At 48.5% G+C, this 27,920-nt stretch overlaps 1 protein-coding gene across 1 annotated transcript; it reads right to left on the bottom strand.

The window, feature by feature from the left end:
- Ehd3 (EH domain containing 3) lies at positions 1 to 27,664 on the bottom strand. The gene is made up of 6 exons (XM_075954964.1): positions 26,903 to 27,664; positions 15,960 to 16,136; positions 10,676 to 10,773; positions 4,990 to 5,402; positions 4,403 to 4,567; positions 1 to 2,141 (listed from the first exon to the last, which is right to left on the bottom strand). The coding sequence occupies exons 1-6, from the start codon at positions 27,127 to 27,129 to the stop codon at positions 1,614 to 1,616; spliced, it is 1,608 nt and encodes a 535-aa protein (XP_075811079.1). The 5' UTR covers positions 27,130 to 27,664; the 3' UTR covers positions 1 to 1,613.
- Positions 27,665 to 27,920: the final 256 nt, after the last annotated feature.

Raw genomic sequence — 27,920 nt, 5'->3', positions numbered from 1 at the left:
TACCAAAGGATAAATGTGTTGTATTCACATGAATCCTAATGACAAACACACTGCGGTTATAAGCACATTGTAGATACACGGAACAGTCTTTATACAGTCTGAACATAGATACAAAATAAGTTACAGTTGCTTTGTTTTCCATCACAAGTAGGAGTGTAGCAGACAGTCACTGGGTCAGTGGCCAGGGAGCAAGCCAAGGAAAAGGCCAAGAGGAGGATGGAGGGCACTGATTACAGTGGGGATTTTTTGCCAAGAACACTGAAACTCTACAGAGAACAAGGTCCCAGTCCTCTCAAGATGGTCTTCTGAGAACTAGCACAGAGTCCTGCTTGGTGACATCCAGTGGCTGAATTTGAGCTGGGATGCTCAAGGTGAATGGATGGGAGGCTCAGCAGGAATAGGCACAAACAGCATCTAGCAGGTCAGCCCACTCTCCTGATGGCTTGGTTGGACTTCTGTGATGTTGGGAACACGAGGCACAGGGCCAGAAGGCACAGTTTGCTTCTAGGAGATGACAGATGGCCAGATTGATGGCCCACCAAATGCTGGCGAGCGCTTTTCCTTTGCCTGGATACTCTGGGAGGCTGTGTGAGGGGTTGTGTGTTCAGATGGTGCTGTGCTCTGTCACCAGATAGCAACATTGGGACCGTTATCCATCACAGAACAGGGACAAATGGAGGATCAGAATCCTCTCTCTTTGGGACCTCGGGAGTTTGGGAAAGTCACCTGAACTACTGAGTCTCTGGCTCCTCACTTGACAAATAGAGAACAGGGGTGATGTATACTTGCCTAGGGCATTAGTGAAGACCTCAGGGACCAACATGTATAAAGTGCCTAACACCACTCCTGCCACCCGGGGTGGGGGCTTGGTATATGTAAAGAAACTGAGTATCCGGACAGCCTGGGCCTAATAAACCCATGAACTACAAACATCCTGTCCATGAAGACCACAGGGCATCTTCCTTGTGCTTTTCTACCAAGGTTTCCCCTTTCTCTCCCTATCTGGGATTCTTGAAGACAAAATGGCAGACAGAGTTCAATTAAGTTCAAGTTTGTTGAAGAAGACAGAGTTTTCTGTTTAGAAAGATAAAAAGAACATGGGCCAGTGTGTCTCTTCAGGTCTGGGATGTAGTGCCCTAAGGAGGTTTCTCCATTTGATTATCCTCCCCCAGCGTCTCCTTTCCCTCACAGCTCCTAGCCCCTGAGTAAATTTCTAATTAAGAAGCCAAAGAGGAAAAATAAAAGCACAGAAAAGAAAGCAAATTGTCTGTTCCACAGAAAGCCTTTTCCATCTGCTCAGAGCCTAAGTGTGGAGGCACTAGGGGTAGGGTGACTTGGGCCATCTGTGGGCCAGTCAACTGCCTCATGTCTCTGGGGAATGGGAGAGAGAGGGGAGAAGTTTGGAGACGCAGGCTTTTATCCTGGGATAGAGGAGGTATAGCTGCCCTTCTTCCAACCCTGGGAACTTGGAAGTGTCCAAACAAGGATGAACCCTTCTCATCTATATATCAAGTCGCGCGTGTGTGTGTGTGTGTGTGTGTGTGTGTGTGTGTGTCTATGGTCATCATGCCCCTTCTCTCTTCTAACACTGCCTGTCTGGTTACCTGGATCTGTCACTCAGATACTTTCCTCTTAGACGGAGGGAGGAGATGGGCAGGCAGCTCATTGGGCAATTCATGCCCCTCCAGCTTGACTTTGATAAGGTGGTTGGCCAGGGCAAACTCCTCATCATCCAACATGCCATCCTTGTCGATGTCGGCTAGTTTCCAGATCTTGCCCAGCACACTATTGGGCAGCTTGGAGCGTACCATCTCTTTTTTGGCATTGGCACCCGTGATCTTGCCATCCACTGGGGACAGGGTATAGAAGATCTCGTCGTACATTGGCTTGTCTCGGGCCACCACCCACTCAGCATCATCAATACCTTCCCCGGCCCCCTCTCCATAACCATGCCCGAAGGGACCTTGCAGGGTTCCCTCGAATGCTCCGCCTTTCACCATCTGGACAGGTCGCTGGGTCTCTTCCTGGCGCACCAGCACCATGAGCTGGGCAATGTCGTGTGCTAGCATGTCATCTACCACCTCCAGCAGCTTGCTCTTCAGTGGCTGGAATTTGCTGAAGTCCTGGGCCTGCAGCTGGTCCTGGGAAGAGAAGGAAAAAGGAGGGAGTAGAATACAAGGGAAGATTTTTCCACATCAGGGAAGGTACTTCCTACTAACTCTAGAATGCTTGCCCAGTTCTTTCTGGTGAAGGCAGTGAGGCCAAAGGACTGTGTGAGGAGATGAGAAGCAAGAGCTGAGGAACAAGTGTTGGTTTGTTTATTTACATCTCTTTAAATATTATTACAAAAGGTAACTCTTATATTCCTTCCAAAGTAAGTTTTGGCTGTCAAATGGTGACTCTTGAAGGTGGTGGCCCTCTGAGAAGGAGTCCTGTGGGTCTCCAGGAGAGCTTATGTTTTAAAAATACACAGCAGCCGGGCGGTGGTGGCGCACGCCTTTAATCCCAGCACTCGGGAGGCAGAGGCAGGTGGATCTCTGTGAGTTCGAGGCCAGCCTGGTCTACAAGAGCTAGTTCCAGGACAGGCACCAAAGCTACAGAGAAACCCTGTCTCGAAAAACCAAAAAAAAAAAAAAATACATAGCAAAGTGCTTTCATTACCTGCTTACTAGCTCACTCTCCTCAGTACCCTGGGAGGTGGAAAAGTCATACACTATTCATATTTAGTGAGAGGGTCAAGGTGATGGGGATTGAAAATTAGGCAACTATAACCATAACAAAAGCCAAAGGTCACTCCCAGCTTTCCTGTTCTCAATTAGGATACTCAGTGGAATTGCCTGGTGAGATGTCTCAATAGTTTGGACCCCTTCCCAGCATTCTGACCTAGTAGGCACTGGCAGGCATGTTGACTTTACAAAAGCCGGTCCCCTTGCCAGGGCTACCAGCCCACATCATAAAAGAAAGATGCTCTCCTTTCAAGACCTTTGCATGGAGACAGCAAGATGGGCACACGGTACTGAGGAAAGGTACCATCATGTGGCAGAGTGTAAATAAGGATTATGGGTTAACTTAAAATGTAAGAGTTAGCTAATAATAAGCCTGAGCTATTGGTTGAGCATTTATAAGTAACATTAAGCCTCTGTGTGGTAATTTGGGGAGCAGCTGCTGGGTATTTGTGATTGAGCAGCTCCTTGACAAGAAAGTTCTGCCAACACCTTTACAGTCTTGAAAGGCCCTCAACATAGAACATCCAATTTTTACTTTCTTCTTGTTCAGTAGTTCTTAACCTTCTTGATGCTGTAACCCTTTAATACTGCTCCTCAATATGTGGTGACCCCCCCCACATAATATCATTTTTATTGCTACTTCATAACTATAATTTTGCTACTGTTATGAATAGTAATATAAATATATGTGTTTTTGGGTGGTTTTAGGTGACCCCAAGGGAAGGGTTGGTCCATTATAAAAAGGTTGCAACCCACAAGTTGAGAACTATTGTTCTAGGAGGACACAGCTGCCCACTGCTGCCCTGATTTGGCCACAGCAATCTCATTATGTGGGTAGGGGAAGAGGCCAGGAAACAAGGATTGGCATGTGGAGTCCACTGCAGAAAACTTAAAGGATATCCACAGCTACAGTTCAAGGGCAAGGCTGGCAGGACACTTCTCACCTCCTCTCTAGGGCTGGGTGATGAAGAAGGGCTATGGAGAGCAGAACAGGGCTCTATGCTAAGGATCTTGCAGACAAGATATTTCACTGGGTCCCCAGAACTTGTGTACAAACCCCTTTGCACCCCCTGTTTCGAGCTGACACAAAAGTTCAGTATGCATCTAGTCTTTGTGGTATGGTGGCTTCTTGCTTGGCTCCTGGGGACAGTTCCCAGCTTTTCTACGTAAGGGTAATGTGAACACTTTGCTGGGAAAATGCTAAGACCTTAGCTGATTCTTGTACAAAAGGCAGATGAAGATGTTCCTTCTGAGAAGACCACACACACACACACACACACACACACACACACACACACACCAAGTGGTGGCCCTAGGTTCAAGGGCTTCCAACATCCCCCAAAGATGCTGCCACAAACTATTCCCAAGAAAGGAATAACCAAAGTACTTAAGGGCCTTTATTATTATCCTAGAGATGGTGGAGATGGGCCCTTCACTAGATAAGGTCTTCAGTGTCACCAAACACACCCATGCCTTTGGGGCTGCTGGGCTGTTTCTCCCCTGGCTTGGCTATGGCACTTGCTGTGAGTAGTGGTCCATCAGGAAGGACATATCTAATGTCACCTCCTTGCATCCGACTTTGGGTTTCTCCCAGGAGCTCTGTCAGCCCCCTTCATTCTCTGGAAGCCAGCTAGTGTGACCCTGTCTCCCTCCATAGGGTCTCTGACCCTCATTACCTGCATCCTCTTCAGGTTGGGGAAGTCCCCGGGGGAGATCTGGTGCTCTCGTTCAATCCGGCCATAAATCTCAGCCAGGTTGTTCACCAGTTCCTTCTTTTTGGTGTCCTTCCCAAACACTGAGGGCATCTCCTTCTTCAAGGAGCTGATGATGTAGGCATGGACCTGACAAAGAGGGACAGAGGACAACCTCATGAGGAGCCCAGACTGGCCCTTCTAGTCCTTCCTCCTGCCTCTGCTTCCGAGACCATTTCTCTCTCCATCCCTCACAGTGTGGGGAAGTAAGGTCACAGTGGTGGGGGTGAGAATGCTTCCATTGCTGATGCTGTAGATCTGACCACAGTGGTACCTTCTGAGCACGAAGGCATCTAGTGCAGTGGTGAGCATTTTCACACTGTTTCTCTACATCGACATCAGCCTGTTCCATTTACAGATACAGAAAAAGGCACAGAGAAACTATAAAAGCGTAGCTATCCTGAGGGTCACTGGGGTGCGCATGGAACCAACCTAACCAAGGGACTGCAATTCTTACAACTGACCCTTACCTATGAACCTGTCTAAACTCCACCTTTAGGGGCCAGCCTTACCTTGGCCAGCCGGGCTCTCTTGATGAGGTCATTGAGCTTTCGAAGAGCAGCATTACGGGGGAGACTCTGGATATCTCTGAACAAGTCCTGTTCTTCAGCTTCAAAGAGCTTCCGGTTGTCAGGAATGAGGAGAGGGTGGGACCAGAAGGAGCCGATGTAGACCCGGATCACCTCTGGTGTGTTCACGATCTTGCCCAGGGACCACATGAGGGCCCCATATACCCGCATCAGCTGCTGGGTCTCAATCTGGTCCGCCTTGTTCAGCACCACTCGCATCTTGTCCTCGTGGTTCTTGAGAGCCTTGATGACCTCGGAGAACTCGTCGGAGATGTCCAGCTTGTGGGCGTCGAAAAGCAGGATGATGCGGTCCACCCGCTCGGCAAACCATTCAAGGACAGCAGCAAAATCATACCCTGTGGCAGAGGCATAGTCAGTGGGAGGAGCTTTGGGGCATGGACCTATAGTGAAGGGTCTGATGTAAGACAACACAGTCTTGGAAAGAGCCTGGCTCCTCCCATTTGGTTCTCTCTCTCTCTCTCTCTCTCTCTCTCTCTCTCTCTCTCTCTCTCTCTCTCTCCCTTCCTCCCTCCCTCCCTCTCCCCCTCCCTGTGTGTGCAGTAGTGGGAATCAAACCCTGAGTTTCATGCATGCTACATAAATGCTCTTTTACTGAGCTATAGCTCCAAACCTCCTTAGCATTTTCCATCTATAGAATGGTCATTAGTGAATATTTGGCCACTAGGATGATGGAGATGATGCTCAGTAAATGCTGGATTCTATTATAAGCATTGCTACTCCCACAAAGGACAGCTACTACCCAGTTATCATCGTATTAAAGTCGGGAGCTAGAGTTCCTGCTGGAAAAAAAAAGTCTAGATGAGGACAATAACAGCTAGTCCTCATCAAGAAAAAATAAAATGAAACATTCAATGAAATGAATAACAGTAATAGGCTTACCTTAGCTATGATATGAAAATGATTTCCTCATGCCCCTAAGGTATACTATAACAATTTATTATAGAATAGAAATCAACTATCCCACATAATTTTAAAAGTTAATAAAAATATAGAGTGTTACAAAGTTGCAATCTTTAAAATGATAAGACAAAATCTTTACAAATATTAACTGATAGGCATATTTGATGAATCCAATACATTAAAATATACAAAAAATACAAAATACAAAAAGATACACCCTTCTTTAAAAATGGATGCAAAATTAAACATCTATGTACTATTTTTCTATAAGGAACAATAAATTACCACAAACTGGTCATCTTATAAGCAAAAAAACAAAAAAAAAAAAAGAAAAGAAAAAAAGTCTAGACATTGCTTTTGTGCCGAGATTTTGAGGTAGGGTCTTACTGTCTTGCAGTAGCTCATATGGGCCTTGAACTTCTTAGAAACGCCAGTTTAGCCTCACTCTTGAACACCGCCGCCATCCCCCACACCATACCCACCCCTGCCTCAGCCTCCAAAGTGCTGAGATTCCAGCAGCGCATCCTCAGCAGCTTGGGCTGGTTTCTGTTTTGAATTTGAATAAAGACTCGGAAATTCTTTACAAGGTACCAACAGCAAAACAGAAGATGCAAGTGACCAATGCAGATTCAAACCACGCCCATCCCTGGTTGGGACCGAACTCCTTACAGACCCAAGTGACTTATTCTCCTATAGTTCCCAGGCTCACTTCCTTCCTCACTCCTCTGCTGCAGTCCCAAATTCCCAACTCCTGTTCTGTACGGAGTCCTTTCCTGAGGATGTGACTGGGCCGCTGGCAGCCACACCTTGTTATCCAGCCCTGAGCTACTTTAAATCCGCTGGTTCCAGGAACTCTAGAGCGCCTGTTCTGCTTGGTGCCAAGCAGCTGTGGATCATGGAGAAGGTCATGGTTTGGCTATGTAGTGGAATCCAAAAGACTCATATTGGGGGGACTGGTTGCCAATTTACTTTAGGAAGTGAATGGATCATGAGGTCTCTGAGACAACACCTCAAGTCTGATCCAGGAGGTTTGGATAGGCATTTATCCCCCTCCCCTCCTCTCTCTCTTTCTCTCTCCGTGTGTGTGTGTGTGTGTGTGTGTGTGTGTGTGTGTGTGTAGATATATACACATCTGTGTTCATGAATGTGGATGCCAGAGGCCAACCTTGGGAAAGTCGTTTTTCAGGAACCATCCTCCATGTTTTTCAATACATATTATTGTATCAAAATAATACAATATTCTCATTGATCTGGAACTCACCAAATGGGCTATGCTGGTTTCCCAGAAAGCCCCAGGAATCCCCCTGTCTCAGCTTCCCCAGTGCTGGGATTATCAATATAAGAGGACACCATGGCTTCTATGCGCAGCTTTTATTATGTGGGTTGCAGGGCTCAAACTCGGGTCCTCATGTTTACATAACAAGCACTTCATAAACTGAGCTACATCTCCCTAACAATAATGGGTACCCATTTCCCTCATGTAATTAGGGACCTCTCCCTGTGGCCCCAACCTGAACAAAGTAGCCTTATCTTCCTCCATCCCCACTGCACCCAGGGCGCACATGGTAGGTCCTCCATCTCCATCTGCTGCACACAGTATACACAGAATCCTGTTCTGCCTTTTACATCAGGGAAACAGAGAACAGCACATCTCTGGGCCTTAGTCTTCTCTAAACCAGCACCCACCAATGCCTTGACCACAGGGTTGTGAGGATCAAATCTAAGAGAAGCAGATGACATTCTTACTCATGACCTTGGCCAAACACCAGGTCCCTTTATAGAGAACTCCTCTGTGTATGGCCACAGGATGGAGCTTGCTCTGCGGGTCTGTGTTTCTGTAGGATCACTGACCTGGGTGTGTTCCCTGTAGTTTCTACTCAGTTACTACCTTGATATGCTGCGCAATAGAATCCCCTCGCTTATCCTTGGTCTCTGTTTCCAGGATGGATGATCTCTGCACTTCCTTTCTTGGTTTACAGTTCTCTGTGTCTTCATCCAGAGGTGTGAGGATGGGGAACACAGTCATATGGAGACGAGACACAAGAATGCCTTTATATCTATGGAGAGGGAAAGGCTGAAGGCCGCTGCCTCTGTGCCCTGGGCATGCCTACAGGAAGCCTCCTCCAATCTGCTGACAAGCAGATGGCTTCCAGGAACCTTTCCTATGATGGGATGAGCACCGAGGCCTCCTATTAATCCTCCCACTTCTGCAAATTCGGCAGGCTCTGGTAGCTGCTATCGACTGACAAGCAGGGAGAAGCCTCCTCTGTGGTGTGCGGTTGGGAAGACTGTGAGACTGAAGCCATGCCTCTGCAAGCTCCCCTCAATGCTCACCCTCCTAGCTCCTGACTACTTGGGGGCCCGTGCAACCTCTAGGATGAATGTGAGGTGCTTCCATAGCCTGGACTTATAGGTAATCCCGGAAATAGAGGTACAGGAAAGGCAAAGACTGGGCACAGTCAGGAGGGGGACACAGAGCTATCTTTCCCATTTGTTTTCTGAATGGCCTTCTGCCAAGTCTGGACCTCTTTTACTTGGATGTAAAAAAAAATATGGATAGTAAAAACTGGCTTAATGGAGGACCCATGGTGTAGCCATGAAAAGCAGGCCAGATACTAGGAGGAGGAGAGAACTCAGTCTAGATGGAGACCACCCTAATGCCCAGGATGCGCAGTGTGCCCACGGCGACTGCCTGATACACCCCTTTAACTCAGGAATGGCTCCGAGACCCTCAGGAATGACTCCTGAACGCTTTCAATAGCCCATGGTCTCTGAATCATAGGGTGGAGAGACAGAATAGTGGTCCTTCCTGAATTCCTCTTGGAATGTCTGCCGGCACCCAGAGATCCAACGGGTAGGCTCCAGGCTAGAGTCTGGGAAGCCTGCAGGGATCTGCAGCTCCCGCCCCCGGGCTCCAGGGACGGGGAAGAAAGCATTTCTAATTAATGCCAGGCAGGAGGAAATCAATGAGACAAACTCAATAAGCAGGGCCACTCCTTAATAACCCAGCACTTCCCTCGCTGTCTGATAGACACTGCGGTGTTCTTTGCCTTTTCAGCTGCAAAACGAAACTCAGTGGAGGATCTCTACAGCCTCCCATCACCCAGAGTGGACAGGGTGTACGCATCGTGCACAAGAGGGAGTACAGACATAGAGAGGTGAGCTAAGGGCATTCCGAAGTACACAGCCAGGCCAGATGCTAGCAAACGAAGGCTTAGAACCCAGATCCACACTCTCTTAGATCTTAGTCCCGGGTGAGCCTGCAACCCAGAGGCTGGAGGCTTACTTATAATGGACATATAGCATACCCTTCCCCAAATCTGTTAAGTCCTAGGGATGTTTAAAAAAGAGGGAGATACAGAGACATGCAGCATCAAATGGGAGCCTTTGGCTGACAATACGGAACAATACCCTGGACGCTTCCAGGAAACAACCACAAAGAATGGTCCAAGCAGACCCATCACAGGCCTCAGGTGACCACGAAACTGGCAGTGAGGTCTTCAGAAGGCATCGGGGCCCAGCTGCTCTGAGCATGCATGGGTTTAGCAGCTCATCCTCTGAGGAGCCTGGGAACTCCTCGGTGCTCAGGGGTAGGCTAGGGGTGTAGGCTACAAGCTGTATTAGCACAGACCACTGACGTCTCAAGAGGAAACCTGGAGAAGACAAGTTAGCCCCCATTCCTGCCTAGTCTTTCCCAATAGGTTTTGGGAATGTACTGAACGCTGAGGACTGGGACTCGGGAGACCAGGACTCACATCCCAATTGTGTCACCTGCTCTGAGCCTACTGAGCACTTGCTTGGGCCAGGGTCTCCATCTATGTGCAGTCTTGGGTTGAGAGCATGAAGCCCCGGGGTGGTTTTCCCAGTGTGGAACTGGCAGATTCAGTCTGAACACAGTCAGGAAATGTGCCTTCCATGTGAGAAGGCATGATGCCTTCCAGCACCCTCTGCACACTGCTACATCCGTGCTCCTTCCCGGTAATGAACCAGGGCCAGCCACATCCTGCCCCTTCCAGGAACAGCTTTCTGTCTGCCTTTCCTGCCTCCTCCAGAGACTCTTCTTTCAGAACAGAGAGTTACTCCTAGCAGGAGAGAAAAGCTCAGGACCTTCCCTGGCACTGCTAAGCCTCAAGGACCCACAGCCATGGGCTGTATGCCTGTTGGTCCGTGACTATCTTCTCTGAGGCTTGGGAGTAAATGGGTGCTGAGTTGCACAGGCCATGCCCTTGAGGAAGAGGTTCTTGGATCCTGCTGCGGTGGCAAGATGGACAGACAGATCTATGTCAGTAAGGAGTCGTGGAGTGAATGGTGCTGAGGCACATGCCACAGGGAGGCCTGTGTCACCTGAGGTCAACTCAGGAGAGAGCCCTGGCCACTTCCCAGAGAGACTTGCCAGTACAAGGCTGACCGTTCCCGGAGGCAGACTTCTGAGTGCTAATTTGGTCCCAGTCCAGGCTGCGAGCACCAGGTTTGGCGAGAGTACATCTCATCTGATTTTCCTGCTAAAAGCATAGCACAGAAAGGCGAGGCCAGTGGGGTACTGGGGTACAGACCTGTAACTTAAGAGGATCAGGAGTTCAAGGCCAGCCTTCAAAAATCCTAAACCCACACTGAAAGGGTAATGGACTACGCAGAGGCACATAGCAGATACGACAGGAGAGGCCGGGAGTAGGTGACCAGCTCAACACCCGCCAGGAACGCCGCTTACCTCGACTGATCCTCTGTTTCTCCCCGGAGAGGATCCCTGGTGTGTCAATGACACTGATACTCTCCAGCACGGCGTTGGGCAGCTGGGCACACACAAACCTGCACGGAAGGTGAGAGGAAGGCTATGGTGAGCTACTGAGGCACCTCACTGGCTCAGCTTCAAGGCTTCAATCACCCGACCATCCCGTGGGCCACAGGGTACCAGGTCACCTGCTGTGGACATGCTAGGTATGCCGGCTAATCCCAGGAGTGAGTTATGATTCTCTTGCCACCTATCATATCCTGTTTTGGAGTGCTTGGTACCCAGGATGCTTGATAAAATGTTGGCTGCTCCACAGTGAAATCCTACCTCTCGTATGTGTCCAAAGCCTTGTTTTAAATGCCTGTGGCTTCGTAATGATCCCTGGCCAGCCACTTCCTTCCTTGAAAGGCTTCACCTAGCTTGGCCAACTCCTGATGGCCAATCAGAACTCTACCTCCTCCAGACAGCGCTTCCAGTCATGGGGCAAGAGGAGCCTGGAGATCTGCACATAGTCAGGGTATGGCTACCCCCTTCTGATTTGATCACTCTGCATTCCCCTCCCCCCCCATCACTGTGCATCCTACATGTGTTCTGCAAGCCTTATGTAGCATGCGATAGTAAGCAGATGGATGCAGAACAGAAGATCACAAACCCACAGGAAGCCATGCTGAAAGTGACTGCGGTATGCCTGGAGATCTGTTCTTTGAAAAACTCCCCAGGTGACCCCGAGGCAGTCTGGGCTCATGCTCTGAGCCCTTGCTGTCAAGAGTCCTATGACAAACCAACTTTGATCCCTGCCTCTGGTGGAGGAGGCAAAGATGCTCGCTGTGCCCGGCAATGACAAGCCAGGGTGCAGAGGTGCCAGCATCCCAAAGCCAAAGAAGGGTTTGTTAGAACCTGGCAGAGAGATGGTTTGGGGGAGGTAGAATTGGGGCTGTCCTTGAAAGATGAGTCATACCACCCAGGAGTGTGCTTTCTGGGCAACTGCAAGGCTAGCTCAGCCAGACATTACTCTAGGATGACTGTCTAATGCAGCGATGGGTGCTGACGAGGTGTGGAACTCTATAGCCAGCACTGGACTGACGACTGGTCACTACTGGCAGGCCCCAGTTGGCCCTATCAGCCTCTGTCTTAGTGGTGTGTGCACACGGTCACCCACCCTCTAGTTAGAGGGTCCTACACTAAGCCCCTTTCTTTGGTCTCTCCCTGCTTGTATTTTTCTCTCTCGCTTCAGGTTCTCCTTCCTGGAATCCCTTTGCTCACCCTTCCAGTGTCATTTCCCCCCATCGCTTCATGCCCAGGTCAAATGCCGGCTTTCCCACATCACCTTTGGGACTACTCTCCCCTGCTGTGAAACAGGCAGCTTATCTTCCGGAGGGAGCCCAAGGACTAGACTGAGTCTTACTTCTCTTGCTGAGCCCACCACGCTGCTGCCTCCAAGGACTAGAGTTTCCTGCGCTAAAGCGAGCACTCCACCTCCTCATGCCATGCCTGGGGGATGGGACAGTCCTGAAGACAGCTGCTCTGCTTTCTTTCCTCAGTCTGTTCCGCCAGAGCCACACAGTATAGGTCCCTGTGGCCAGAAACCCTGAAGGAACCTCACCTGTGTCTGCTCCTTCCAGTTAACATTTTCATCCCCAAAAGGGAAGCAAAGCTTTAAGGGGAGACGGACTCACCTTCTGTGTACTCCCCAACCCCACAGTGCCTTCACATCTAGGCTTTTAATGAAATCATTTTCAGAATATTTTAAATTATATTTTTTTTTCCTACAGTTTAAAAAAGAAAGCGATCCAGCAAGACAGACAATGAGGCTGCGTCTTCCCTCACCCTTCTCCCCCTCAATTCCAAGTGTGAAATCCACAGTCACAGCTACACACTCTCTAGATGCTTTTCCTCTCTCAGGTTATCTTTCTATGTTTGCAGGAGGAGAGCGGGGAGTCCAGAGAGTCTGTGACTTGCATTTCGTCATCTTATGGATGAAGACAGCAGTACTGAAAGAGGTTATGTGTTGTTAACCAGACTTTTCATGCATATGCGTCCTTGGTTTCAAAAGTCGAATTAATCATATAGTCAGTGGGCCCTCCTGGGTTTGGTTCATGACATAAAGGCACTCCTCCCTCAGAAATGTGCTGGCTACTATGGTAATTACATAGATCTGTTATCATAACTGACCACATGCCATTACACAGAGATACTATTATCACTGTAAGCAGTTATCCTGAAGGAGCTTAACCGCCAACCTTGGCCCTCCCATCTCTTTTGATAACCGACTCTCAGGTAACCCAAGTTCTTCTCTCCTCTCACCTGGAAGCTAGCTCATCTTTGCTTCTGAAGAATGAAGCTCCCTCGCTGACTCACGGTCACTCGCTACAAACTGAGGTACCCGAAATTGAATGCATCATGTCTCCCACCCCGAGACGCCCCAGTTCACCCCCAGCTGGCTCATCCTTCTACATCCCTTTCAACACATACTATTCTGTGTTTTAGTATTCCATGTGCCCTTTCCCCCTCTACCTGGATCAGGCATCTGTCCCTCAGCTCCAGGTAGCGGAAACTCCGGGTCCCAAGGACCCCACCTCATGCACCTCAGTACCCACCACCCCGATCCATTTATGCAGATTCAACTTTCCTTTCTAAGAAACCATGCCCACCTCCTGAGGATCCTCCCTACTAGACCAACTTCGCACAAGTGATTTCTTGTCCCCCGGGAAACATATCCTGCCAGTTGGCATTCCACACTGTCCCACACCAGGTCACCTGTCCCTTCTTGTCTCAAAGTATTGTAGGTTACAGGTCACTACAGGAAAGTTTACAGGATAAGAGATATTGAGAATGTTTCTGGGCAACAGGCCTCAATTTCCAGAGATGGAAATGCTATAAATGACCCATTTCTCTCACTGAAAAATTAGGAAATAAGTTTAAAGATTAATTTAAAATTCTTTTAAGTATGTGTTTCTATGTGTGTCTGTGCTGGGTGGTGCTGGATCCCCTACAGTGAGCTGCTGGAGGTCAGTGCTGTGACGGAACTTGACTCCTCTGTTCTTAACCTCTGAGCCATCTTCCCAGTCCAGGAATCGAATTTAAAAACAAAAAGCAGGAAATCCACACAGTTACTAGCTGTCCTCCATAACCTACCATTCTGTTAGTTACTGTGCACTGACACTGGCTGTCCTAAACATAACCTACCATTCTGTTAGTTACTGTGCACTGACACTGGCTGTCCTAACCATAACCTACCATTCTGTTAGTTACTGTGCACTGACACTGGCTGTCCTAACCATAACCTACCATTCTGTTAGTTACTGTGCACTGACACTGGCTGTCCTAACCATAACCTACCATTCTGTTAGTTACTGTGCACTGACACTGGCTGTCCTAAACATAACCTACCATTCTGTTAGTTACTGTGCACTGACACTGGCTGTCCTCCATAACCTACCATTCTGTTAGTTACTGTGCACTGACACTGGCTGTCCTAACCATAACCTACCATTCTGTTAGTTACTGTGCACTGACACTGGCTGTCCTAACCATAACCTACCATTCTGTTAGTTACTGTGCACTGACACTGGCTGTCCTCCATAACCTACCATTCTGTTAGTTACTGTGCACTGACACTGGCTGTCCTAACCATAACCTACCATTCTGTTAGTTACTGTGCACTGACACTGGCTGTCCTAACCATAACCTACCATTCTGTTAGTTACTGTGCACTGACACTGGCTGTCCTCCATAACCTACCATTCTGTTAGTTACTGTGTACTGACACTGGCCTTCCTCCATAACCTACCATTCTGTTAGTTACTGTGCACTGACACCGGCTGTCCTAACCATAACCTACCATTCTGTTAGTTACTGTGCACTGACACTGGCTGTCCTAACCATAACCTACCATTCTGTTAGTTACTGTGCACTGACACTGGCTGTCCTCCATAACCTACCATTCTGTTAGTTACTGTGCACTGACACTGGCTGTCCTCCATAACCTACCATTCTGTTAGTTACTGTGCACTGACACCGGCTGTCCTAACCATAACCTACCATTCTGTTAGTTACTTTGCACTGACACTGGATGTCCTCCATAACCTACCATTCTGTTAGTTATTGTGTACTGACACAGGCTGTCCTAACCATAACCTACCATTTCTGTTAGACACTCTACCCAGCATTCAGACTCTCACTTGCCTCTGCTTCAACCCGGCCAACGATATTATTGTTGTCCTGTATTACACATGAGCAAAGTGAGGCACACAAGAGCTTGGTAACTTGTCCAAGATCAACAGTTCAAGGCGGGACCTGATTCCAGGCTTATCCAAAGCCAAAGTCTAGGATCTTCTCTTTTACTTGAAATATCTCCGATAAGAAAGAGTAGCCTTGAAATGAAGTGCAGAGTACATGTAAAATGGATTAACCATTGACAAGCACAGCCAGGATCCTGTCCACTCCAGTTGCGAAGAGTTATAACATGAAGGCTGAGATTAGCTTGCCATGCACTCTCTAGAGCAGTGGTTCTCAACCTGCGGGTCGCAACCCCTTGGGGGATTGAATGGCCATTCACAGGGGTCGCCTAAGGCCACTGGAAAACAGATATTTACATTATGATTTATAACAATAGCAAAATTACAGTTATGAAGTAGCAACACAGATAATTTTATGGTTGGGGTCACCACAGCATGAGGAACTGTATTAAAGGGTCACAGCATTAGGAAGGTTGAGAACCATTGGTGTAGGGCTTTCTCCACTCAAAGCCTCATGGTGACTTTGGTATTTTCAGGCCTGAACTCATCGTAAGGGGAGGGAGGTGACCTGCCCAAGGTCACACAGGGAGCTTAAGAGGACTACTGGTCAAACTCAAGGCCTCTCTAGCTTTCTTTCCAGGTAAGAACAAGAAAGAACCTTCTAATGCTTCCTTCTGCTTGGACAAATAATCCCAGGCATAGTGTAAGCAAGTCCTGGAAAACATGTAACTTCCCTTTGATGCTTTTACTGGGACAGGGCAGGGTAGAGCCATGTGATTCATGACACTGTCAGATCTCTCCCTACTCAGGAATTAGGTGGCCTCAGCCTAGCACTCAGAGCTGTCAAGTTCCACAGCCCATGATGATGACTCAATTACACTCAGGAGACAGTCAAGTGGCTAGCATAGAAAAGACAGTCTCCCAGAACCACACCTCTCTCCTTTCACCCCTGTGCTTCAAAAAGAAGCAAAGAACCCACCCGGAATTGTGCACCCATCCTGCCCCCCCCCAGCACCCGGACTCACCTGTTCAAGAAGGCATTGCCAAAGGCATTGAGCTTTCGGAAGGGTTTCTTCGGATCCACCACCAGGGCGTTGCCGGGGATGATCCCCTCTACGTCTCCTTGCATCACCGCTATGAAGGAATCAGTGGTCGGCTCAGGCCCAATCCTCATGCCTGGGAAATCCTGTTCCAGCAGGTACCTGCAGGAAAGGGTGCAGTCATGTAGGCTTGGTGCTCATAGATGGCCCGTTTGTCTACTACACAGCTGCATAGACACAGGTCACGGGGCAGGGACAGAGCCAGAGCAAGCACTGTGCAGAGGAGGTGGGATTTAGCTGAACTCCACACACTCAGTTTTCTCGGTCCTTTCCCCTTTCTTGACTCAGGAAGGGATGAAGGAAAGCCAAGGCTTGGACTCTGAAGCAACCATGGGCTGAAGTCGATCCCTAGCTAGGGTACTGCAGAGTTCACAAATCAAGGTTCCTGTTGAAATTCACACACACAGGCCAAAGAATCAGATGATCCCAAGACTCTCCTGGCTTCCTGAAGATCATAAGCTATATACATGACTAGTTATTTAATATAGAGCGTTTATACGTGATAGAATGGAAAAGCAGCCTGAAGGGTAAACTACGCAAAATGAATTGCAGCCCATCCTAGATTATTTTTGTATGTTCTGTAGAAATAGTCCATTTATAAACATGCTACAGTTTTTGTGATTAAGCATACTTTCACATAGATGACCGAAGGTTTTTACTTACTTTTATTATTTATTGTGTGTGTTGTAGTCTTATTTATGTATTTGTGTGTGTGTGTGTACGTGTGTGTGTGTGTTGACATGTGTCACTGTGCCTTTGTGAAAATCAGAGAATGCTTTAATGAACTGGCTCTTGCCTTCCACCGTGAGTCCCGGGATGAAACTCAAGCCATTAGGCTTGGTGGCAGGAGTCCTTCCCCTCTGAGCCATCTCACTGGCCAACTGGAGTTTTTAAGAGTTTATACCTTCCCTTCTTGTCACGACCCAATTGGCGCAGCTTCCAGCATATGATCACATTCAAGACACCCTGTGTTGGACTGCCACAAGACCCCTTCCCTCCCTTGTGTCCTTAGGCTCCGGGAAGTTTCCATACCAAGAATTCAGTTTGTGGAGGGATTCTTGGTTAGAAAGTCTAGCTTTGCATTCTTTGAAAGGGTTTAGGTTTTATCGTTTCTACCTGAAGTGGAATCAAAATTTACCTTTTAACTACGGACGTTTTTCTACTGCACTTGACACCCGCGCATACACACGTACCCTGCCCCCAACTGGCACAGACTTAGCAACCACAGAGGATGTTGTGCAGCCTCTAGGTGGGAATTTACATACTCTGTAAGATTATGCAGATAATAGCTATGCAGGGGTTTCGTTGTATGCGTAATACATCTGGGAGACAGCCCAAATTTACTTTACCCTTGTTAATCACTATGTGTAATCCCGTGATGTGAATTATTACAAATACTTCTTGGTGAAATCCTTCTTGCTATCTAACAGCAGTTTCTATTGTCTAGAAGGGGGAGAAACGGCTGTTCGGGAATTGACACACCTCAGTGAAAGAAAGGAAGCGGAGGAGGGGTGGTTGCCTATTTTTAAGGGGGTGGTTTTTAACGCCTTCCCTTTCTACTTCCTGCACCTGATTCTGCTCACTCATGACCCCAAGCAGGCCCCTTCCCTGATCTGAGCCTCAAGGTTTGTTCCACTAGGAGACTGGTCAATGTGATCTCCGGAGGGCCTTCTGTTTCCTGGGCCACTGCGCCAGGGAAGCACTCTGGGTGGTATCATCTGCAGCCATTTATTCTCATCCCTTGATGAAGAGCACTTTTCGAGGGGGCAGGAGGATGGTTGCTTCTGACATTCTGGCCACGCACGACATGACAGGTACCTCTCTGTTCTTCTCTAGGCCTGGGCAGTAAGAGCCAAGGCTACCTGCTTCCCCTGCTCTGCTGCCCCGGGGAGGGGCTAAGAGCAAAGGCACATGCTTACCCAGGGAATAGTCAACACCACCACCAGACAACAGAGCCCTTTAGGATCCCAGCACAAGTTTGGACACAGACAGCGGGAGGCTGGACTGAAGATAACTGCATGGATGTGTCCTAGGGTAGGATTGGCCAGACAGAGGATAGTCCCCGAGCATCTTTTGAGAGAGCCAAGAGACACTGCCTGAGAAACACAGACCTACAAAGTGAGTCCTCAGGAACAAGGAGCAACGAAATTAACTTTATGGTTGGGACAGAGGGGTCACCACAACACGAGGAACTGTATCAAAGCATTAGAAAGGTAGAGAACCACGGCTTTAGAAGATTCCCAGATGATTCAAACACATGGCCCAGGGCATTATGGGATGCTCCGTATCAACGCTATCATTTTCCTGGTAATAACCATCGACATGTAATAGCAATTCTAAGTCACATTTGATTCTGAAACTGACAATGCTGTCTCTTTTGTCCCTGTGGTGCCACTTGAGGTAGTCACTGAGGAAGCGGAAGAGTGACGTAGCTTTTCTCAGAGTAATGGGGCTGGGGCCCAACCTCCAATCAGTGAGGCATGGTGTCACCCTTCTACCATCTTGGATGCCTCTGAGAAATCACTCCCCAGAAAGCTGACCAAGGCCTGAGGAAAGACAAAGCAGCTCCAGAGCCAGAGGCCCAGCTTCCCTAGCCCAAGCTTGAGTCCCCTGCCATCCTTTGCCTCTCCAGGTTTCCTGCTGGCTTCCTCGGGTCCCCAGTGGGCTCTCCGTGCCTTGAGGAAGCATTCAGAGCAGCACTCTACTCCACGGTTCCCAGGCAGTTTAGGCCGGGTTGCTATGGACTAGGTCCCCAAGGAGCCTGTGGGAGCAGCTGCTGCAGCCCCAGTCCCAGAGGAAGTTGTTGATTTTTCAGAGCCTGGACTGCTGTTGTCTAAGAGGAGAATTAGATAACAGCAGTATTAGGAAGCTTTGTAAGTCTGGGTCACCTCGGGAAGCCCCTCATACCTCGACTAGCCACGCCCAACAACTGGGAATATAAAGGAAGGATTTCTCCCAATCAGAGAGTCACTTTGAGTTCTTGCATTGGAACTGTGATGAGAATAAACATGGAAGTCACACACAGGGCTGTACTTTCTGCTTTCCTGGTGACCTTTTTCCCTTGGGGACTTCCTGAATGAGACAGGACCATGGGCTTTCTAACAACGTGGGCTATGCCTTTTAGAAGGCACCCAATTTAAACACTGGCCTCAGCATCTCCCACTACCACACAGAGTATCATAGTTTAGCCTTACTGCTTACCTGCAATAGGCTAGACATTGTTCATCTCACTTCAGATCCATATGGACTAGGTTGGAAGTGTTATGTCCTCATTGTCAAATGTACCTGGGAAGTAAATCTACCTTGAAGGCTGTTCGGAAGGTTTGATGGTCACAATCATTACACATTTAATTGGTACCAAATAGTGATTGTCTCATCTCATTTTAAAGGGGATGAGACAGAGACAAAACACGTGTTACAGATAGCCTAGGATTTGAACCTGGTATTTGGATGTAAGAACCCATGCCTTTAATCACTATACCTACCATCTCCTTCTATGGCTTAAGCCTCCTCCAAGAAATGGAGCCACCTCTTGGGACAGGCCAAAAATGATGTCCTGCCCTATGTGGAACTAGAAACAGAAAGTGAGAAAATATACAAAAGTCTACGATTTGGCAAGAAAGCTGACTAACGTCGGGGCCTGAGGGAAAGGGGAGGCTTTGGGACCCGCAAACCCAGGAATACATGTATCTTCAGGAACTCAGGTCCTGGGTGCCCACTCAGTCTCAGTGCCTGCAGGTGGCACACAAAAGTTGCTGCTACCGGGTGACAGGAGCAGGTCCTGGTCCTGTGGTTTTCACAAGGACAATTAGGAACAGTAAGGCCAGATCTGTGGGAATCCATGTGCTGACTTGGGACAGTTGATGTTGGCAGGAAAGTCCTGTGCAGCCCGTGGAGGAGGTCGGTATAGTGGGTGTAGATGGGAACTCTGGGGACAACTATGTTACAGCAAGGCCGCTTATTGGTTCCTGAAATAATCACACAGAAACTGTATTAATTAAATCACTGCTTGGCCCATTAGCTCTAGCTTTTTATTGGCTAACTATTACATATTAATTTAACCCATCTCCATTAATCTGTGTATCGCCACGTGGCTGTGGCTTACCAGCTAAAGTTTCAGCACATCTATCTCTGGTGGTGGCTCCATGGCATTTCCTTGACTCTGCCTTCCTTCTCCCAGCATTCAGTCTAGTTTTCCCTATGTACCTAAGTTCTGCCCTAATAACAGGCCAAGGCATTTTTTTAATTCATTAACCAATAAAAGCAGCACATAGACAGAAGGACCCCCCCATACCACAAATGAACTGAAAGGATTGAAAGATCCATTCTGAGGCAGCCTCAAAAATGTCCAGAACGAAGAAAGCAGCAGCAGCAATGAGCTATATTCTTTAAAAGGCAGCTCAGATTCCAGCCCTGAGAAACATGCTGTACTCAGCAGATGAACAAAGGGCAACATGCCCAGCCCAACAGGTCAGCTTCCTGCAGAGTTACGGAGCCATGGCCTGAGGTGGCTGGGCCTGCTGGCCTCTTGTGCTCACGTGACCCAAAACTTGCTCACCACATATGGGTCCGGGGAAACACAGAGTCTAAGGAGGCCACCAGAAGGCCCGGAGGCTACAGTCAGAGAACTGGGTGGGATAAATTCTCAGAGACATTTGGGTTTGTCTTGTGGCGCCGGGTACCCCTCACACAAAGCCACCACTGTGTCCAGAAAGGAGAATCTATTGAGGAATCTCATGCACTGCTTCCTTACGGGGAGTGGGACAGATCGCCTCTGTGGCTGGGTAAAAACATTCCCACAGCTGGCTAATAAAAGAAGACTGAGTCCAAGCCTGGCTGGGACGAGCAGAGACAGGGACACGTGAAACGAGGAGGGACAGAACACTCTGAGGCTGTTCCGTGTGGCCACCCCACGTCATCAGCCTTACCTGCTCCATGGCATGACATCAGTTCAGTTTTGAAGTGGAGTCAGCCGAAAACTAGCATGTCTAGTTTGAGGTCCCACACACTGACAGGATTTTGGTGCCTCCTCTCCTTTACCATCCAATGCAAGATAAATAAAAGCTAAACCATAAAATATGTGTGGGGAAACTCAAAACAAATCTGATTTTTTCCCCATGAGGGCAATTTTTCTCCATATGCTTCTTAACTAGAACATTACTTCATAACATTTTCCTCATTTTTTTAGGCCCTTCTTGGTTGGCAATCTCAGTATGTGGTCTCCTTTACTGATGACCTAAGAATCCAGGGCTCGGCACAGAGCCAAGAATCTCAACCAGGCCTGCCTTTCAGGCACCCATCTCCCCAGACAGAGGCCCAGGCTTTGAGCTGCTACTGAGACTACACCCTGGGGAAAAGAACTGAAAGGTTGGGGGAGGGGGAGGCTGCAAATACCGCTGTTGGAGGCTCTGGGTTGGGTGTCCCAAGTCATCTGGAGAATCTGTTGTTCTCTTGAGTGGCTTAGGGAACTCATACAAATTTACCACCCACATGACCCTAGACAAGTTGCTCAAAAGAATAGGAGGGCCAGCGAGATGGCTCAGTGGGTAAAGGCGCCTGCTGCCAAGCCTGACAGGCTGAGATAGATCTCTGGCAGAGTGGAAAGAGAGAACTCATGCTGGCAAGTTATCCTCTGAGCTTCACATACAGTACACACACATATAGGCAGGCACATACACACGCACGCATGTACCCACATGCTAAGTAAACAAATAGGTAAAATTTCCAAAGAATAGCCGCTACCTACATGATGTAGAAAGTAGGGAAATGCCTACTTCCTAACTACGACAGCTAAAAAGTAAAACCATTTCAGGTAATACTCAAGTTCTGGGAAAGCAAGGCTACAGCAGACGTTGCCCACAAGGACACAAACAGTAATTAGAGAAAATGATCCCTTCCACGTCGCCTGCAGGTACTCGGCAGATCCCCACCTCATCTCTAGACGCGGCTCAGATGTGTACTCAAGCCTTAACAGATTCATCGTAGCCTCACCCAAACCACACACACTCTCCCCTCATTTGGGCAACAGCAGACCTCAGGGTTCCTCCTCTGCACAGCTGTGCAGCATCACGAGATTTTTGTGTCACGCATCTGTATCTTTGGGTCACTCAGCCATGGCTCCTTCTACTTTAAAACAAGGTCAGGATAATTCTTGTTCCATTAGCCTGGTTGAGTTTTAGGGAAACAGTAACAGTGTACACACAAAGTGGGTGGAAGGCTCTCTATGGCTAGGTTAAGAAAAGTTAGCTACACGCCCCCAGGCAAACTGGCCATGGCGCCATGTGCACAGGACCCTCAGCTACGGGAAGTGCTTGCTGCAGAAGGATAGTTTAGAGCTCAGATCGTCTGCTCTTAGCATTCCCTTCCTGGCTCCACCCTGTGACAAGTCTGCCCACCCAGACTTCTGCCCTTCTGTATATAGTATGGGGAGGCAGCATGCCCTTACCTTCATCAGGCTGTGGCAGTGCCGGAAGGAGACTGTCCCCTATCTCTTGAGGGTCAACCTCAGCTAGAAAGAAGGGAGGGAAATGGCACCACCCCCATCATGGTACCTGGAACTAAATGGTGTTGAACTGGCTATGAACTATCCAATTCCCATGAGGTGGTTGTTAAGACTCACACTGTACAGATAATGAAACTGAAGGTCAGAGAGGAATGCTGCTGTGACCTTATCCTTCTTATCAGTTTCTTGGCTAGGAAGTAAGGGAACCCAGGTTCTGCTGACCTAGCCTGGGTAAGACCTTTGTGCCACAGCCAATGCGGACAGGATACAAACCTTTCTTTCTCCAATGGTGTCTCTAGTGCCCTCCAGATGCCTGGCTTCAAGATGATTCCTCAACTGGACCTGAGGCAGGCAGATACAGCTCCTCTAGCCTGAAATGCTTTGCTCCCTTCAGAAACCAGTGAGCCTTAGATAGAAAGTAACTGGATATTCACCCAGCCCCATTTGGAACCCAACAGACCAGGACCTTTGAAGATAAGAGAATCCTTTGGCTCAGGCTGGCAGGAGCCTGAAGTGGTGTAGGTACTGCTGCAGGCAGAAATGGGTCCACAGATGAGTGGCTGTCCCTGGGATGGTGGCCTCTCTACCTTTGGGGGTGATCATATACTAAAGGCCAGGGTAAGGATTGGGACCCCCATCCCTATCTATCCTGGGACTGATAAAAGATGATGCCACCCCAAGAAAACGCTGCACCAGTCACCTTCGGTGGAGGCTGCAGAGTTCTTAAAGAAGCGTGAGCACTTCAAAGGGCCAGCTAAGATGGCCTCACTTTGGAACACCCAGCATCCCCGAAGTTTAAGGTCCACTAAAGAAGAGGCTCAAGATCAACCCAGACATTCCAGTGGGGGTTCTGAATCTCAGACCTCCCCATGTCAGCCCAGGCAAGGTTCAAGGAGGCCACAGTAGCCGCTGGTACCTGGAATGGCCCACATCCACCCCTACCGCCAGCAGACAGAGGAGGCACGGAAAGAAACAGGAAGGGGTGGCCAGCGGGTCTAACAGGTCCAAGGAAGGAGGGGCTTAGAGTTGCAGGCCAGCAAGAGAAACAGCAGAGGCGGAAGGAGGCTGCCAGGAACACAGAGCTACTGTGCTCCAAAAAGACAGACTGTGTTGGAGGGAGCAGCCCACAGACCAATTTATTGTTTATTTTATTACTCTGGGTTGCCGGGCCTCAGGCCAGGGAAGTTATTTCAGGCAGAGATCATAGCACGTTAATTAGTTATTAGAAGAATGTCTTTTCTGTGTGTTCTTCCCAGGACAAGAAATAGGACTTCATGGTGTGGATGAAACTGAGCTGGAAAGTGGCTGGAGACTAAACGCCAAGGACTAGGGGAACCAAGGCGCAAACCCTTGTTTCTGGAGGGGAAAGGTTCCTTTGAGGTACAGGCCTCAGACAAAGATGAAAAGGCAAGGGACAGACAAGGGCACACAGAGGAAAGTGCCAGTTGTGCCTACTGCCATCTTGTAAGACAACTGCAGAATGTGACTCTTAATACAGAACGTTTTTTAATTAAATATTTATGAAAAATGCTGCACAACCTTTGGCCTAGTAATTCTGCTTCTGGGAAACTCTGGAAAAAAGATAGCCGGTCTGTGCGGAAGATGCTATTCAGGGTAATCTTGCAGTAGCGAACAAATTAGGAACAACCAGGAAGGCTCAAAAGCAGTACAGCTAATTAAGAAACAAACTGCATCTCCATGAAGTGAAATATTATACAGCCCGCAAAATGACAGTTATGTGGGGCATATTCACACTATAACGATAACTTAAAAAAAATCTCTAGCATACAAATTACATTCATGGCATGTCTTCAACAGAGTATAAAACAGCTGTAGTACAGGGAAGGTAAATATATTATTTTTAATGTTTTCTCCTGGGGGCTGAAGAGATGGCTCAGTGGTTAAGAGCATTGCCTGCTCTTCCAAAGGTCCTGAGTTCAATTCCTGGCAACCACATGGTGGCTCACAACCATCTGTAATGAGGTCTGGTGCCCTCCTCTGGCCTGCAGACATACATGCAGACAGAATATTGTATACATAATAAATAAATAAATAAATAAATAAATAAATAAATAAATAAATATTTTTTAAAAAATGTTTTCTCCTGGGATTTAAGTTAGGGACAGTTTTGTTTCATTTTCATTTTTTTCCTCTTCTTTACTTTGTAGTAATAAATGAAATTGTTGGATTTTATGAGGGGGAAGCAAAGTATGCAGTTTGGTTTGGGAAAACCCAAATGTTATGCCCCCTTTTGCTCTGCTAGAGAATACTCTCCCCCTTTCTGCCCTACCAGATGACTCTCTCTAGAGGGGAAACAGCTTTGGAAGCATGAGCTAAATTCAGTTACTGGTGTGAGCGGGAAGGGGGACCCCTTGTGCTTGGAGGATAAGAGAGGGGAGGGATCTGCCCTCCTTAGCCTTCTGTCCCCCTCAGATAAGGGCTAATGTAGGGTACGTCACCCTGCCACTTTCTCAGACCTAGTAACAGCCAACGATGACTCAGGCAAAATCAGGAGGGTATCTCACACAAAGACACTTTAAACCTTTCTCTGCTCGGGACCCTGCTCTTAAAACACATGCCTCGCTTCTTCCCTCCCATTTTGCAAGATGGCTGCTGGGAAATTCCCAGAGCTGAGGTCCTGGGGAGAAGCTCAGGCATAGAGCCTACCTTGCAAGTACCCTTGCTGTGGGAAGATGTTCCAGCAGCTTAATGTCCTTAGGGTCATGACAAAGGATGATCAGAGGGCCAGGGCAGGCTGTGCAAAGCTAAGAACAGTTTGCAGGTGGCCCACATTTCCCATGAGACAAAACCTAACAGACTGGAAGGCACTGATCACAAAAGACCTGTGTACCCAACCCAGGTATCTCTGAAACACGTTTGGTACCAATCGGTGCTTAATAAAAATGAATGGCTGATCTTGAATCCAAGATTCTCCCTCTGTGTTTCCAGTTAAATCCACTCAACACTACAGGCAAATTTAGGGTATTCATGTATTTTTCTAAAAATAGCTCTACATCTTTCATTAGGTTTTTTTTTAAGGAAAGTGATTTAGATTTTTAAGAATAAAGTGAAAGCAATTGATTAAACTCTCCTATTTAAAATAGAGTCAGCAAACCATTACCCCCACCCCAGGCCCTCACTTTAGAAATCATTTGACCTTGTAAAGCTGCTGGTCTAGTGGACAGCCCAAAGACAAACTTGACTTGGTGCCCTGTTCAGACATGACAGGTAAGCAGGCTGTGTGCAGTACTCCCAGAAGTTTAGCACGGAAAAAAATGAGTCACCGGGCTGTCAACTCTCCTGATCTCATCACCAAACAAAGCACATGGCTTTATACATCACAAACACCAACCCAGAAATAAGAGGAGAGCTGCTTCTGCAGGGGAGTACCCTTGACTCTCGCAGGGCACCAAGCCCTCTCTCCACACTGTAAGCACCCATAAGTACTCCTCAGCCTTTGCAAAGACAGCCTGGCCTTGCAGACTGTTACACTGAAGACGGAGAGAGGCCTGCTCCTCAGATAGGGATGTTCCTGACTCTGGTGGAAAATACGCAGACCTCTCTCTTTGAATGCCTGCCGGACTTCTTAAGGATACTTCTAGCCCCCAAACTCTATCATTTAAAGGAATGGAAGACTCACTGTTGAAGTTATAGGCTTTTAACTAACATTTCCTCACATGCACCTAGGGCCACATCCCAGGTCTGCATCCATACTGTGTGGCTCTGAACCATCACTTCCCCTCCGCATCACCTCTGCTATCTTGCCTGCAAAGTCAAGGGGCTGGATGAGGCACGTCAGTATCTCCTCTACTTTGGTGAGTCTTTAATATTATTACTGAACTATTAAGATTAAAGAAGGAAACAGATATTAAAAGTATTCTGTTTCTGGGCTTGCTTCACATCCTTTGAGTCTCTAAGAGAAAGACGCAAAAGCTCTGACACAGAGAAGGAAAAATGATAAAAAACAAAACAAAACAAAAAAAACCAAGAGGCTCCAAGGTCCACAGTCCACCACCACTACTCCCAGGCCTGTGGCCCTGAGAACAACTCAGTTGCAAAGGTAAGGCTGCTCTACACAAGATGAGAGGCCCTAGCCAAAGGGAGGGTTATGACACCCGGCTATACGAGATGCCTGGTTCCTTCTTTGCCTCAGCTTCACAATGCACAAATCAGAAAACAGAGATGATTCTTAATTTGAACGCTTCAAATTGACCAAGGGCTAAGAAAGCGGAGCGGCATCATGTAGGATTCAAGGGGGACTTGGCAGCAGGATCAACTTTTGAGGCCTCCCACAGGGATTTCTTCGGAGCCCTTAATCAAGACTTTGCATGTCACCCTGAAGGCTCAGCACTCAGCCGCGGCTCACCTGATGAAGGTGGTCTTCCCAGTAGAGTACTGGCCCACCAAGAGGACCATGGGCTTGTTGTCGAAATCAGCATCCTCCAGGGCAGGCGAGTGGAACTCATGGAAGCGGTAATATTCTTCCAGGGGCAGCAGCTTACTCTTGTAGAGTTTCTTGAGCCCGTCACTCACAGTTTGGAAGACCTCGGGGTCCTTCTTGCGACGATCATCGTTACCCAGCCAGCTGAACATCGTGGCAGCTGGGGAAAGGCTCCAGGGAGAGGCACCCGCCTGGGTCGAGTCACCGCCGCCACCTCACCGGAGCACCGGGCTCAGATGCACCATGGCCCGTGCTGCCCCACTTGCTGGACCCAGCCCAGTCCCTGCTTCATCCGCAGCAGGGCTGGTGAGCAGGGTGCTGTGAGCTGAGCTAGGAGAGCTGCAGCCTTGGAAATTAAAAGCGAACCTGCTGGGAAGCCGGTGCGGGGTGGGGGTGGGGAGGTGGCGGGGAGGTCCTGGGTCTCCCCAAGATGCGTGGCTAGAGGATGCTCGGGCTCCGCTGCTGTGGTGCCCAGGCAGCTCCGAGTAGGCTGCCGCGCACACAGCTCCGCATCCGCAGCAGCATCCCGCCGCCCCCGGCGCGTGTTTAAATGCCAGTCGTGCAGGAAGTCCCCGAGAACTGGCAAAGCCCAGCCGGCCCCACGGTCCGGGCGACGCGAAGCCGAGCAGGGCGCCGCCATGTCTGTGGGCAGGCTCTCTGCGACCGAGCGGACTCTATCTGCAAACTGATGCTTCTAGAGTCCTGTGGGAAAGCACTGGTATTTCCTTCCCAGCCCTGGGGATTTGTCTTAGGAGCAGCGCCCTCTCAGGGACAGGAATGGCGCCTAATACAGCCTTGACCTACTCTCCCTGTTTTGAGACCCAGTTTCTTTGGTTACTGAGATCAGTTCCCTGAGGACACCAGTACTGTTTATCTGGGGAAGATTCCACTGTTGGGGAGTATTTTTTCTTGGGGCATGGAAAGAAGGGTCTGATGTCAGGTG

The sequence above is a fragment of the Microtus pennsylvanicus genome, chromosome 21 (assembly GCF_037038515.1).
Source record: "Microtus pennsylvanicus isolate mMicPen1 chromosome 21, mMicPen1.hap1, whole genome shotgun sequence".
NCBI classification, from domain to species: Eukaryota; Metazoa; Chordata; class Mammalia; order Rodentia; family Cricetidae; genus Microtus; species Microtus pennsylvanicus.
The sequence above is the reverse complement of the archived record's forward strand: the minus strand, read 5'-3'. Positions and strand labels throughout refer to the sequence as shown.

Excerpts from the sequence above, each read along its gene's own strand:
- Ehd3 (XM_075954964.1), bottom strand. The coding sequence starts at position 27,129 with ATGTTCAGCTGGCTGGGTAACGATGATCGTCGCAAGAAGGACCCCGAG. Across the intron at positions 16,137-26,902 it reads GGGAAGACCACCTTCATCAG|GTACCTGCTGGAACAGGATT; the intron begins GTGAGCCGCGGC and ends CCTTTCCTGCAG. Across the intron at positions 10,774-15,959 it reads GGCAATGCCTTCTTGAACAG|GTTTGTGTGTGCCCAGCTGC; the intron begins GTGAGTCCGGGT and ends CCTTCCGTGCAG.